The sequence below is a fragment of the Zootoca vivipara genome, chromosome 3 (assembly GCF_963506605.1).
Source record: "Zootoca vivipara chromosome 3, rZooViv1.1, whole genome shotgun sequence".
Classification (NCBI taxonomy): Eukaryota; Metazoa; Chordata; class Lepidosauria; order Squamata; family Lacertidae; genus Zootoca; species Zootoca vivipara.
The window spans coordinates 88,892,924-88,907,789 of NC_083278.1; the positions used below are offsets into that span (position 1 = coordinate 88,892,924).

At 44.9% G+C, this 14,866-nt stretch overlaps 1 protein-coding gene across 2 annotated transcripts in view; it reads right to left on the reverse strand.

Moving 5' to 3' along the window:
- Positions 1-14,866, reverse strand: part of COQ8A (coenzyme Q8A) — a 57,567-nt gene that overhangs the window by 5,231 nt on the left and 37,470 nt on the right. For both annotated transcript variants that reach the window (XM_035111470.2, XM_035111471.2), the window contains exons 6-13: positions 13,930-14,052; positions 9,771-9,856; positions 9,220-9,360; positions 6,505-6,586; positions 4,951-5,044; positions 4,567-4,708; positions 1,806-1,913; positions 490-555 (exon numbers count right to left, since the gene is read on the reverse strand). In XM_035111470.2, coding sequence (XP_034967361.1) covers positions 490-555; positions 1,806-1,913; positions 4,567-4,708; positions 4,951-5,044; positions 6,505-6,586; positions 9,220-9,360; positions 9,771-9,856; positions 13,930-14,052 — 842 coding nt within the window. The remainder of the gene's footprint in view (positions 1-489; positions 556-1,805; positions 1,914-4,566; positions 4,709-4,950; positions 5,045-6,504; positions 6,587-9,219; positions 9,361-9,770; positions 9,857-13,929; positions 14,053-14,866) is intronic.

A 14,866-nucleotide genomic window follows, 5' to 3' on the forward strand; every position in this document is an offset into this window, starting at 1 on the left:
GTTTTTAGACTACTAGGAAAATATTGCATTTTTCACTGCACAAGTCCCACTTAAGAGAAAATCTCTGGGTCCTGAGCAACAAATACCTACTTCACTGGGAAAGGACCATATTTTCCCTATGGCAGTTTGCTAAAAAGCAATTTTGAGTCTGTCCACAAGAAGAATAAAATATGTACTCTGGTCATTTTAATAAAAACAAACAGCAACACGTCTTAAGCATTACTAATACTTTAAAAGCACTTTCTTTCCCTCACACCATCAACTCGCTTTGCACGTTTTTAAAAAATCCACATTAGGAAAAAGTGAATTATGACAGCAGTCCAAGTTCTCCAGTTTTAGAATGCAACAAATAAAGTTGGGCTGCCTGAGGTAAGAACTAAAAAGCTAGTTAAAAGTTTTCTTTCAATCCAGTGACTTACAAGTCAAACATGCTTCTCAAGCCCACAAAACAACAAAGACACCATCACAAAAGGTTTTAGGAGTCCTCACCTCTATGTAGAGGTCTGTGAATTCCTCATCAAAACCCCGGGTTGCTCCAAAATCCAGAAGCGCCACCTGGATGAGATGTACAAATGTGGTTTGTTTTTTTACACTAGAACAGAAACTATTACACTGAGAGCACCCAGATGTTTGTCAGAACAATTTTAGGTGCTACAAGGAGCTGGAGTTCTTCGTAAAGCCACTTTCTTTTCCCACTTGCTATTGGGAACGGATGAAAACCTAAAACAGCAACACTTCTCTGGTTGCTTTAGTACATGCGCTTTTATTTACAAAAACTGCATGGCTGGCAAGAACCCTCCTTTCATTGGGAGAATTTCAGCACTTTGTTCCTAGTTCTAACAAAGCTAAAGAAACAAGAACCATTGGACAGGCCCACCTGGCTGGAAGGGTCACATAGCACGGACATGAGGGTGGACCCAGTAGCCACCAAGGAAAGTGTGTCCCTACAGCAAATTTCAATGCAGTGGCTGCAATGCGCAGTTATAGGAAGGCATGAGGTTTATGCTCAAGCACACATGGACAGGGCCTAGATTAAGATGCAGAATCCTCTGCAATGCTCATACCACATTTCCTTAGCAGAACAAGTTGATATGGAAAGGGTCTTCTAGATGCTGAAAGTTTAATGGTAAATCTCTCTAGAGCTTGGGGGGTAAGGAACCTGTGATGCTCTGCTTAATTTCTGGCCCTCTAGACCCTGGGAGCCCAAGTCCTGCTCTCTGGTACGTGAGAGAGGTAGGTGGGGTGGGCACAGAGGAAGAGCTATACCAGCCATAGGCAAACTCTGCTCTCCAGATGTTTTGAGACTACAATTCCCATCATCCCAGACCACTGGTCCTGTTAGCTAGGGATGATGGGAGCTGTAGTCCCAAAACATCTGGAGCTCAGAGTTTGCCTATGCCTGAGCTATACAGTCCTGCAATGCTGTACCTCCAACTGGTTTTTCCAGTGGGTCAATGGCCCTTCAAAAGGAAAACAGCTTCCCACATTCCTGCTCTAGGCATCTGGCAGAATTTCTTACCTTTTCCTTCAAAGACATCATCAGTGGAATTCTATTTGATTGCCAGCAGTCTTACTATCCCTCCCATTACATTCTTGCTGTATTGTTTCCGTGAAATACGCTCCCTTTTCCACCTAAAACCTGCAAACTCCAGGTTCCAGGCGCTACCCTCAAACCCACTTGCCCTGTTGCCAAGCTAATCGAACCACCTCCACCTAAAGGAGCATATTAGTCAAGAAGCCATTGCAAAAAAAGGATGCAAGTGCTGCATAAGCAGCTAGTGCCAAGTCCAGCTAGAGCCATTTACCTTATGCAATTCTGGGTCATAGAAGAAGTTGGACCAGTTTGGATCCGTCTGCATGTATCTGAACTCAAACAACTCTCGCAGGCACAAAATGAGTATGTTGTGGCAGATCTGCAAAAATTGCAACAAAGGAAAGAAAATTAATTAGAAAAGCTCCCACTTGCATCAGATTAGGTAGATAAGCAGAATATAGGGGAGAACGGGGCATGTTTTCCAACTTTTTATAATTTAATTTTTGGTATTTTTAAAAATCTTATCTATTTTGAGATAAACAGGATATCATTATATTTCCTATACCTTTATCTACAAACTAGCACAATTATTTTTCAAAAAAGTAAATATAGTTTTTGACAGCAAATGGTTAAGGCTGATCATGTCAAATGGGAAAATGTGCCCCATATGCGGGGCAAGTTTTCCAGCCTACTAAAAATGTGCAGGGGCAAATTTTCCAACTATACTTTAAATGGTAAAACATAGGTAATAAATCTTGCTTGTTACTTAATATGCATTTTTATTGTAAACTAAAAAGGCATAATAATAGTAGGTAAGATAATAATAGACTAATAGAGAAAGTAATCGAGAAAGTAATTGGACATAGGAAACAAATGCCACTTAATGATTTTACAAAACATGTCACTTAACAATTTAACAAAGACAGATTTTGTTTTTTAAACAAAAGTCGTCATTGTCTGAATCACAGTGAACGCAAACAAAAAACGTAACATCCCCTTTGGTGCACTCTTCATGCACCCATTTTCCAATGAGACACGTGTTGGAATACGTGCTCTGTATGCTGTTGGAAAACCTGCCCCGTCACCATATTGGAACTTTGACACTACCTCGACGAGTAGCGGTGTAAGTTATTTGCAAAACAAACGCATAGTTACGTGAAGAAACCAACCCCTTTTTAGTACATGCAATGTCAAAACTGTAAGTTTAATACCCTGTTTCTCATATTTTAAGACATACCCATAAAATAAGCCATAGCAGGATTTTTAAGCATTCAAGGAATATAAGCCATACCCCGAAAATAAGACATAGTGATAGGCGCAGCAGCAATGCCGGCCGCGGCAGGAGGAGGAGGAGGAAAAAAATAAGACATCCCTTGAAAATAAGCCATAGTGTGTGTTTTTTGTGTGGAAAAAATAAATATAAGACATGTCTTATAATATGAGAAACACGGTACTGGTATGTTTATTTTAAGTTTCAATAAAGACCTGAAAGTTGGAAAAATGAAGAAAACAGCTCTTCCAACGATAAGACAGCAGCTACTAAACTAAAACGTCCGTAGATGATGTGTGCTGTGATGCTACTTCAGCCAGTTCGCCCCTTGGCGTCATCTAGCGGCTCATTTCAAAACTAAAGCGAGTTGGAAAACATGCCCCTCTGGAAAATGTGCCCCGGTCTCCCCTACTGAAACTAAGTCACAGCTATCATGAATGTCTGTCTGGCAGAGGATGCTACAAAGACTCCTGGGATTAGGTGGATTACACATCTCCCTGGGGAGGGAGGCAGGAGGAAAGAGCGAGAGATGCCAAAGAGTGACTGCTTTGGACAAAGCTCGAGAAGAAGTGTGGCCCCTTTCATGTAACGTGATATAGTCAGGGGGTGAAACTACGTTGCTCGCCCAACTATAAGGACCAGCAACAGGTCACTTAACTGCCCTCTAGCTTCCAGAAAGGCTGGAGTTATTGAGCCAGCATCGTGGCCAAGTTAGTGGCCCAGAGACGAGATGCCATTTACAGAAGAGAAGGGCTGAGGAAGAAGAGAGCACCAGAGCACCAGTTGCACCATTAGTTTAGCAATGAAAGGGTCAGGATTTAAGTGTGCACCTCAGATGGGAAGGCAAAGGGCAAACTTGGCAACATGTGCTTGAAAACACGGACGCCATACAAGCACACTTGTCGGAGCCGAGACCAGCTTCTGCCGACACAGAAAGAGGACTGCTGGATCAGACGAAAAGTCTAGCATCCGCCATAAGAAACATTGCAGTGCCCAGAAAAATGCAGGAGGGGAAAAAGGACAGAGCAGCAACACGTCAGAGTGACAAAACCTAGACCTACATACATCATGTACCCAGGAGTTTTGTTGTCTAGAGACTAAACTTTATACTCCCGCTCAGTGACTTGCTGACAGCTGTTAAGGGTGTTTAATGGCCTCCTATGGGGCACTTCAGAATACCAGGCCAAGTCCACCTGCCAATCTGGCTGTAGTCAGACTTGCTTGTCCTCCCGTTGACTTTCTAGCCCCTTGCTATATTTGGCTCCGATGCCCTTTTGTCCATGCTTCACCTCTCGTCCGACCTCTTGTTTACCCAGTACTTTTCTACCAGGCTTCAGCTGCTAGGATTGGCCCAACTGAGAAGCCTATATTTGGGTGCTTATGCAACAAGAGGGGGACGTGTTTCTGATTGCTCGTTCCAGGATGAGTTGATCTCTTTTGCCAAGCTGGTCATCCTACACACAAGGTCACACTGTCTGTCTAACGATGGTTTGCAGGTTAGCAAAGACAGTGGCTTTGGGGTCCCCAGCGCAGGTGGCCCCAATGCTGAGATTTGCACAACACAACCAGCAGCAAAACATTTTCTAGGATGCCCACCATTCCCAAGTGATCGATTTCCGCACACAATACTTAGGCCATGGCCCCAACCTGTCCATTCAAAGGGCGCCTCTCACAAAATGGCCTGAGGAAGAGACCCGTGTCCTCTGGCTCTACCGATCTCCTTCCTCCACCTCCCACCTGAAAAGGGGCCAGGCGACCATACCTCGTTCCTTATCTCCTGGCTGAGTTCTTGGGCTTGATCCAACGGGAACCCAGACACCAGCTCTGTTGTCAGGACATGTGGGCTGCACAGCTCATCCACCACGGCAGGAACATAGAAGAAGGGGTGGTCCTTGAGCAGCTCCCTGAGGGGCAACAGACAAAACACTAAGAGCTGCCCAATCCCTGCAGGGGCCTGGGGTTTCTGCAACATCTGGGCTCAGCAGAGGTAATGCCATTTTGTCAAAAAGCAGCCACTTGCTACTCTATACTCTTCTCTGAGCCTCTTTCCCCCTGGCCGGACAGCATGCACAAGCCCAGGTGTTTGGGGTAAAACCAGAATCCCTCATTGCAGCATCTGGCAGGGGCAGATCCCCATAAAACACACCTGAATTTCTTAGCACAGGCAGCTTCTCTCTTGTAATCGCATTCCAGGGCCAGCTCTCTGCTCAGCACTTCGATCAGATGCTCAGGGAAGAGACCTGGAGGCAAAACGGCAGGAGAAAGAAGCAGGTTAGGATTGAAATAGAAACAATGACAGAATCAGGGGTGGGGGACCTCAGACCTTGGAGCCGAATGCGGCCCTCCACTTCTCTCTGCCTGGCCCTTGCAACACTCCCAGGCCAAGCCCCTCACTGGCCCTGTTTGCACCTCAGATATTTTGCCCTGGCTGGCATGTGTCCATGAACCCTGATAATGCCTCTTGCTTATCTGGATGGTGAACAGAGAGGGCCACGCAAGTGTATGTAGAAACTAGCCTAGTGTACATAAGGTAAAACCTGCCATTTCTTCTTTGCCCCACCCACCACGGGCATATGGCCCTCAGGAGGCTGCCCAGAAAGGAATGTGGCCCCCGGACTGAAAAAGTTCCTCAACTCCCCAGTGAAAATCAAGAGCAGGACATTAGGTGGCAGAACTGAGCAAAGAGCTCAGCCTGGAAGACAGCGCTTTGCGGGTTACTTTCAGCCATATACAATTGTCCTTAGTTAACTGTAGCAACTGCACCTCTCTGCAAAGCATGAACAGTTCTCCTAAAATTAATGCATCCTGGACTTCAGGAATAGCATCCCCCCACACATACAAAATCCATTTAGGCCTGTATTGGCATCCAGAGGGGCAACTACTGCAGCCACCCATGCTCCATAAATGGAAAAGGTGGAGATACAAAGCATTAGCGGACTTATAGCCTCCTACGGCTTCTTTGATGCAAAGATTAATGAGAGTTATCAAGGGGGGATTACAATTAAGGTTGTGGATCTCTGTCCAGCATTCCCACAGCCAGGCAAAGCAAGATCAAAGGACAAAGTGGTTCCGTCTGCCTGAGCTCTGCTCCCATCTGGCAGCCAGTCCACAGACTGCCAAAAAGGGAGGGAGGGATGAGTTACGTTACACAGCAATCTTGCTACTCTCTCTTCATTCCTGGGCTCTCCTATGGGTTTGCCCATGATTGGACTTTTCTTCCAGATGAGCAAAGCAGAATGGATTTGCATCCGGTAAACATAGGCTAAAAACTCACCCCACATTTCATGCTAATAACCCGTTGTGCAATAGTGAGAGGTTGTGCCCCAGAACATGTGGGGCAGAGGTGGTAGCCCAGGGGGCCCAAGCTCTGGATATCCTGCCTTTCCCTCCACCCACCCACCCCCCAAAAAAACCTCTTTTTCTTTTACACTTTGCTCAGCTGGGCCCTCTACAAAGTGAAACCTGGGGCACAACCCATCTTCATATGCCCAGAAGCAAGTCATGGGCCTGTGGCTCCTGGTCTTTTAAGCACCTGGCAATACCCCAGCGTCATTCCAGGTCTCATCTCAGCAACTGCACTGCTTGTAAGAGGCGGCAGGTGAAGCTTCCAACCGTTTTAACACTGACAGCAGACAACTGAGAGTAGTGCTCAGCAGACACACACAGAAGAGCTGCACAACAGTCCCCTTCCCAAAGTTACCTTCTGGGAGAACATTGCTCATGCTCAGGACAGTCATCAGGTTGCTGACATCACTATTGATGCTCTGGGCTATTCCAGGATACTGCACAAGAGAGAGAGAGAAATGGAAATGCTGAGCACCTCCTCCAGTTCAAACACCTGTATTTTAATATTTTGCTGGAAGCCACCCAGAGTGGCTGGGGAAACCCAGCCAGATGGGCGGGGTATAAATAAATAATAATTTATTTATTTATTATCATCATCATCATCATCATTACACTTTCCTGAACTAAAACAGAGGGCCAAGGCTTCAGTCATAGCAAAAATAAAATCCCTAAATAAAGGGGCTGAAATGCAAGGGTGAAAAGAGGTCACGGGAAGCTGGCTGATCCTGTGTCTGATCCAGCTAGCTCAGTATTGCTGACCTAAGAGTAAGTAGAGCCACCCCTTTTCTCTCTGCTTGCCACTTTCTCACTTTTCATTCTTTCTCACGCACAAGCCCCACATCCCTCGTTCCTCCCATCCACCCACAAGTAGACACCCCATTCATTCATCCATCCATCTATTCTCTCCCCTCACCCACATGCTTTCCATCAGGATCAACTCACACACACTCTCATGCCTCCTCCCACTCCTGTTCCCCAGCCACACTGATGTTCTCTTGCTTTGTGTTTTGGGAAAGCATAAACCTGGCCACAACAGTCACAGGTACATTGCTGCCAAGTCTCCCGTTTTCCCCGGGAAACCCCTGTTTTTCCAGCTGTCCCCAGCTGAAAAAACGATTTTTTTGTTTTTCCCGGTTTATTCTGGCGCGACGGCCATTTTGGAACTGGGCGGGGCATGCTCAGAAGCGACTTTTGATGCTGCTCTGCCCAGTTCCAAAATGGCTGCAGTGCGACTTCTGGTGCGGCAGCCATTTTGGAACTGGGCACAGCAGCATCAAAAGTCACTTCTGAGCATGCTCTGCACAGTTCCAAAATGGCCGCCGCGCTACTTCCGGTATGCTAATTTCGGTCGGGTCCCTTATTTTTCAGAGAGGAACTTGGCAGGTATGCACAGGTAGGTAGGTTCATGGACAAGCCTGGAGGTTCAACTATGGACTGTGGCAGTGAGAGAATCTTTCTGAAGGAAAAGACACCACTCTAGTTGCTGCTACTCTGCAGGCCTCTTTTGCTGAGGAGAAAGGAGGGCGAGCTGAGATGGGGAGGAGGAGGAAAGAGTGGGGCAGAGTACACAGGGTGGGACAAGATGACCTGCAGGCTCCTTTCCAACTCCACAATTCTATGATCCTAGAAGGTTCTACAAACAAGCCTGATCCAGCCTGTTGTTGTTTAGTCATTTAGTCGTGTCTGACTCTCCGTGACCCCATGGACCAGAGCACGCCAGGCACTCCTGTCTTCCACTGCCTCCCGCAGTTTGGTCAAACTCATGTTGGTAGCTTCGAGAACACTGTCCAACCATCTCATCCTCTGTCGTCCCCTTCTCCTTGTGCCCTCAATCTTTCCCAACATCAGGGTATTTTCCAGGGAGTCTTCTCTTCTCGTGAGGTGGCCAAAGTATTGGAGCCTGAGCCTGATCCAGCCTAGAGGCTAGCAGCTCTGCCCCTTGGTTTTTGACTGTCTGAGAACCTGAAGAGTTGCCTGCCAAACAGGGAAATTTCCCAGGGTTGAACTTAGGACAGTTTGTTTCCCCATCATTTGCAAAAATCCTTCAGAAAAGATACAGTCCAATCGCAATCAAGAGAGTTCTATGGTAATGCAGTTTACTTTGCCTAAGAAACACAGGCAGGTTTTTGAATTAATTAAGGGGAGGCATAATGAGCTACAGTTCCTTCTCTCCAAGTTAATTTAGACTGTCCAAAACTGACAACACACTTCTCAAATGCTACCGCAAAGCATAGCCTGCGGAGTCTAAAATTCCATCCTCTCCACCTCCTTTCTAAAAAAGAGCCAAGGGAGCCAATTTTCACAGCTTAGCACCTGTGCTCTGGGTAGGAGACTGACATGAACAGCCGCAAGAACAGGGACTTTCCGTCACTTTTAACCTACACTGGGCTTAAAAATGGGGGCGGGGGAGAGAGACAACAGCCCAAGAAATGCCACCTAGGAAAACCTTAGAACTATCTAGAGCAGGTGGTCCCTCCAGGTGTTGTTAGACTACAACGCCATCATCCTTGTCCATGATGGGAGTTGGAGCCCAACATCTGAGGGGCCAGAGGTTTCCCATCTACAGGACTTTTCTACTGTCAGAGGAATTCGTGGGGATCATGAAAACTCCCAAGGGAGAGAACTATGGCAATTGCCAAAATCAGGATTTCCAGCAAAGGGAAATGCTCTTGGCACATCATCCCCCAAATTGCGCAAGTTTATAGTACAAATGGTTCAGACACACAGTTTGATCAGCAAAAAAGGGAACTATAACGTGTGAACCATTCATACCATATACTTTGTCACAACCCAAGAATCAGGTTCAGGATTTGAAGGAGCCTGTCCTCCATCTGAGAACGTCTGTTGATCCCAGACAGAAGTGTTAGGGGCACAGTGACAGAACTACCCTATGGCCGCATAGGCTTCACACAGGGGCCAAAGGTGATGAGATGAACCTCGGGATCCCTTCAACTCTACAATTCTATGAAACTAATATATTGTAAAACATCCAAGGCGTGGGATTCAAAGTGCATATTCAGAGCTACTGGCGGGCCCCAAGTCTGAAAACACTGAAGACTACTAGGCCCACCTGGATTTTCATGGCAACTTCTTTCCCGCTCTTCAAGCGCCCCAGGTGAACCTGTCCAATCGAAGCTGCGGCGAAAGGTCGCTCTTCAAAGAACTCCAACTTATCACGCCAGTTGGGACCAAGGTCATTGTTCAAAGTTTTCTAGCGGTGAATAAAAAACACAAATTGGAGTTTTCCCTTCCCAGGTAGACACTGCCACTTGTTGCTTAGACTAGGGACTTTGAAATCCAGCTATAACATACGGACAACTGCAAAAAAAGCACTAAGGGCATATAAATGGCCAGGAATAAAAATCCAAGCAGCCACTAATGTATACAAATTAGAGAGCTAAATGATGAATTCCACCATGATTTTTTTTAAAAATGGTGTAAGCAAGGAAATAAGGTGCAGTAAGGTTATTTAACGCTTTGTTCTTGCAGCCTGCTCAGCAATGGCCCAGAACCTGTAAACAGAGGAAGGTGCCTGCTTTCTCTTTCAACACAGGTCTACTTCTTTCGTCCACTTTGATCCCCGAGGCTCCCTCCTGTCATACAGCCAAGCCAAATCCTCACCATCATTTGCTTCAACGGCATGAAGTCTGCGCTCTGACGGACACGTTCAAAAATCTTCTGCAGATGAGGGTTGATGAAGGCATCATCTGACAAGAGGAAAACACAAGCCTAGTCAGGCAATCAGCGCCATAGTTAAACATGATAGCTAGTTCCTTTGATATGCCAGTACAGTTTCAATAAAAAAGTAGATGTAGCCTTAAGTACATTTTGGATTGAGCATTGACATATAGATGAGAGGGGATTTTGTGCTGGGTCAGACAACATTCCATCTTGCACAAAGGAGCCAGCTTTATTGTTCATAAATTCCTATAAACATGTGAGGTTTTACCCTCAGTTTTTGTATTCCGTGAAATATCCAGTGAGAAGCCCGAAGACTCCCCCCCCCCCCGATACAAGGAACTCTGCATATGCTCTGAAACCCAGTGTTCTGTTCCAGCACATAACATGCAGCTAGCCAAGTTAAATTGACTTCAGGGAATTAATTTATTTAGTTATTTGGGTTTCAAATACTTAAAGAACAAATAAACAAAAAGAACATCATATAAAAAAAGGCAATTATCTTTAGGGAATTTGTGAGTGTGCGCAAGAGAAAAATCATTGCCTTCACTCTTCCCCAAATAAACTTATTTATATTTTGTTATTTCGTTTCATTAGTTGTTTTTTAAAAGCAAACCTCTAAATTTTCTCATTGGAATCTACCTGTGTGATACTGCAGAGATGCTAAGCAACCTGTTGTGTTCCAAATTTTCCCTCACACACAAACAAAATTGTGTGCCTCTAAAGCTTTGGGAAAGTAAATTCCCATCTTGTTTATTTTCCCCTGCAGCAGAACAGAAGGGGGAGTGGGTCCTTGGCAGCAGGACCAAGAAACCCTCGAAGCAGCTGGGCACACTACAGTGCGGCCCCAGCATTTTGGTGGCATCGTATCACTATTTATTTTTGAAGGGAGCTCTTATACAAAAACAGGGACCTGCCAGTAAGGAGTGATCCATTCCCACCCACCTAATTCCTTCACGCATGGCAAAGGGTCAGATCCCCTGACCTACGTACAGGCATTGCCCACAAACCTTCAAGCTCATTTTTGCAGTTTAGAAGGTTCAAAAGAGCTTTGCTCAAGAAGGGGTACAGAATTTGGGCGCGATGGAAGAACGCCCATGAGATCCTGGCGATATCCCTCATCCTAAGGCTTCCACAAGCGAAGAAAACAAGTGTGGAATCCTCCATGGGAGTGTTGTGTGCTGAAACCTCATCTATTCTACCCCCGTTCCTTCTGAGACATAGCAGGAAGGGCTGGGGTTGGCAGGAGAACATTTCAATTCTCAACAGGCTGCTCTACTTTCACCACCTCAGATAAACAGAGAATAAACACTTGCATCAGCTGTGACTTGCATGTCTATTCCAACACTTATCTGCTTTGCTCACTAACATGCCGATGAACCGCCTTCACTTGCTATTTATGTGGCAAGTTTATTAGGCCTTCAAAGAACTCTGGAAAGAACGATTTGCCAGCTGGTGCTGAAGTAACCAACTGGATTATTTTTTAACAAAGCATGCTCATGGACAAAAACACAGGAAGCAAAGTATATGCAGAGTCAGACCATTAGGCCCATCTAGATGAATGCTGTCAACACTTGCCTGAAAGCTGACATTCCCAGATGCAATCCAGGGACTGAACCTGGGACCTTCCACACTCAAAGCATGTCCTCTACTGCTGAGCTACAGATTTTCCTCTTTGTGGCTTATGGTTTAGAGTAGGCATTAAAAGACACCCTTGCAATTAAGCAGTGACAGTCCATTCCTCCCTTGCAGTTAAGGTTGGGCAAGACACTGACCACAGAAAGGGTTCATGGTAAAGTTTTACGGGGTGAAGCAACTGCAAGCAGATGGCAGCCTGCAAGTTGCATCAACCTATTGTTTTTAACGGAAGCAAAGGGCTCTTGCTGGGGAAAGCTCATTTTCCTGGTCCTTTTCAGAAATACAGAACTGCATCTTTCTCAGAAGGCTGGTGAAGTTTAAAGGAGGGACAGAATGAGTCTGTCTACTAGGTTTGTGAGCGTTGCCTTAGCCTTCGGTTGTGTTTATTTCTTTAAAAGCCTCCAGTGGGTTTGGCAATGCTATGCTATTAGTGGGAAGAAACTTAGTTAAAATACCACACACACACACACACACACACACACACACAGAGAGAGAGAGAGAGAGAGAGAGAGAGAGAGAGAGAGAGAGAGAGAGAGAGAGAGAGAGAGAGAGAGAGAAGCCACATTGGCACGCCTGCTCTAGTAGTTACTTCAGATCCCGCCATTGTAGTAACTTTGGTGGTAGCCACGTCACATCTGGATCATCTACACACAAACACAAACACTCTCTTCTGCTAATACCAATATTTCATTTTCTCTTGGTCACAACACAATGTTCAGCTACACTTCTGGCATCTGGATTTGTCAGGCTGCTAGCCTGAGTTGGGAGAATTCTAAACATCAGCCAAAAATAATGAACACATGCTTGAGAAATCTTCAAGTCCAGAAGGGAGCTATGTTTATGGTGGTTGTTTGCTGCAACAGACTTAGAGGCTTGTGTCACTTTAAAGTACAGTCAAACCTCGGTTGTTGAACGTAATCCGTACCGTTTGACTTCCAAAACGTTCGACTACTGAAGCACATCTTCCAATTGGTTGCAAGAGCTTCTTGCAATGTCGGACGTTCGAGTTCCAAAAAATGATTAAAAACTGGAGCATTTACTTCCAGGTTTTTGGCGTTCAGGAGATAAAACGTTCGAAAATGGAGCCATTCGTGAACTGAGGTTTGACTGTAGAAGCTTTTGTGGCTAACATCTGATGAAACGGACTCTAGGCCCTGAGAGTTTACTTTAAAGGGCACAGCTCCTTCTCACTTTTGCCCAAAATGAATACCATGGCATTGATTTATCAGCAGTTTTAACGCAATATACACTTCATAATATGCAACTACAAATAAAGATTACAGGGAAGATAGAAACAAGAACAGTATGTGGGATTTGGGCTTTTTGATGCAACAGCATTTATACGGTATGTGTACTGGTGGTTCTCACCTGGTGGAAGGTGAAAGGGATAAAGGGTAGAGAATAAGACGTTCTTAAAAACACAACTCAAAAACCTTGGAGGTAAATAAATGCTACAATTGCAAAAGGTATGTTAACAAATTAGAAAGGTGGCCATTTTTACCAGCAACAATGTTGGTGGTTGTTAACACTTAAGATAGACTGCACAGTTCCTTGGGAGAGGGGGTTTAAATGCAGCAATACCTTTTAGGGGAGCAAGCAACATGTCACAAAATAGTGAGCAAGCTTTCAAGCTCTTCAGAATCCTTCACATGGCGCATGTTAAACAAAACGGACAGGGGGAGAAAGCTAGCACGTTTGGTTTTTAAAAATAATATGTTTATTGATTTTTTAAAGAATACATAAAGAAAAAAGAATAGAAAAAAGATAAAAAGACAATGGAAAAATTGAAAGAATATTTTAAAAAATAGCAAAAAGGAAATAAAAAATAGTGATAATAACACATTCTTGTTAACATCTTATCATTGACCTCCCCGCCCCTCCCTTCCCGATTCTTATTCTCCAAATCCTTTATGCAGCTTTCGTGGTATTTATAAATAATTAAACAATTACAATTCTCATTCTTCCATCACTGCTATTTCTTTTCCAACTTTAAACACCCTCCTAACTTCTTCTAATTATTAAAATTAAATAATTAAAAGCTAGCACGTTTTTAAAGCCACAATGTCTACATTTGCAATATATAGCATGGAATCCTGGGGGGCATTTCCAGCCTTAATGGGTACTCTGTTGGGTACTAACTGGTTCCATATTGCCCCAAGGCTGCTGAGGACATTATGGCAAATATCTCCTATGGTTATTTTACAAGATATCAACTTGAGCAGTTACTTCAAAAGGCACTTTCCCTCTGTACAAAATTCCAAAAAAAAGGGCACTTAAACAGAAACTGTATTACTGCCTCTTCTGCTTCCTGGCTCTGAAATACCCACAAAACTGAACAAAATCTGGAAAAGAGTCAGGAAACTTCCAAAAGGAAAAAATGGTCGGGAGAGTCAAAAATTCACCCGAGAGGTGAGAAATCGAAGAGGGAGGATTCAAGGAGCACCAACATGCTGTTCATTCTTACCTTGGATGCTCAGCATCTGCCCCAGCTTCAGCGCTGCTCCTCGAACCTTGCAGAGGGTCCTCACGATTCTCTCTGCATTGGCCTCCGACATAAATGGACTGGTATCCATAACAGCCTTTTTGCCTGGGGACAGGGTAGAAATAATGAAGGAAAATGCTGCATGGGTGCTACTATTGGCACTGTACCCACTTGGTCCAAAGGACCTTGCTTTCTTCGCCTTTCAGGTGGTAGAGAAGTATCAATCACTGTACAGTCTTCCTCAATATAAGGGAGGTAAAAGCAGACAACCTGGTGCCAACCAGAGGTTTTGGACTACAATTCATCTCAAAACGCTTTGTGCAAATGTGCTCACACACATTTTACCTCCCTGCCTCTGCAAATGTAGGGTGCCAAGAAGACGAGCTTAGAAGCCTTTGTCGAGGTGGTGCTACTTGCCACAGACAACAAGGAAATCTTAATGAGTTAAGACACTTAGGAAACTTGAAGCTAGTGCAAAATTTGGTGGCCAGGTCACCAGGGCAAGACAGTTATTAGAGCATCTTACACCAATCCTGGTCTGATTGCACTGGCTACCAATTAGTTACTGGGCCAAATTCAAAGTGCTGTTTTAGACCTTAAAAGGCTCAGGACTGCAATACCTGAAGGACCGCCTCTCCTCATACAAAGCGATCAGGTCCCTGCAATCATTATCTGAGGCCCTTCTTCGTGTGCCTCTCCTCCACGAGAGGTCTGGAGGGTGGCAACACGGGAACAGGGCTCCCCATTTGTGGAATGCTCTCCTCAGGAAGGTTCCAAACAGGCCTTTAGCTGATCAACATCCAACACCATTTTAAATGTGCGGGCGGGGGGGGGGGATATTGGGTTGTTTTTGTTCTTCATTTTTATTATGTAATATAGATAGATAGATAGATAGTATTTTTATATTGTGAACCACCCT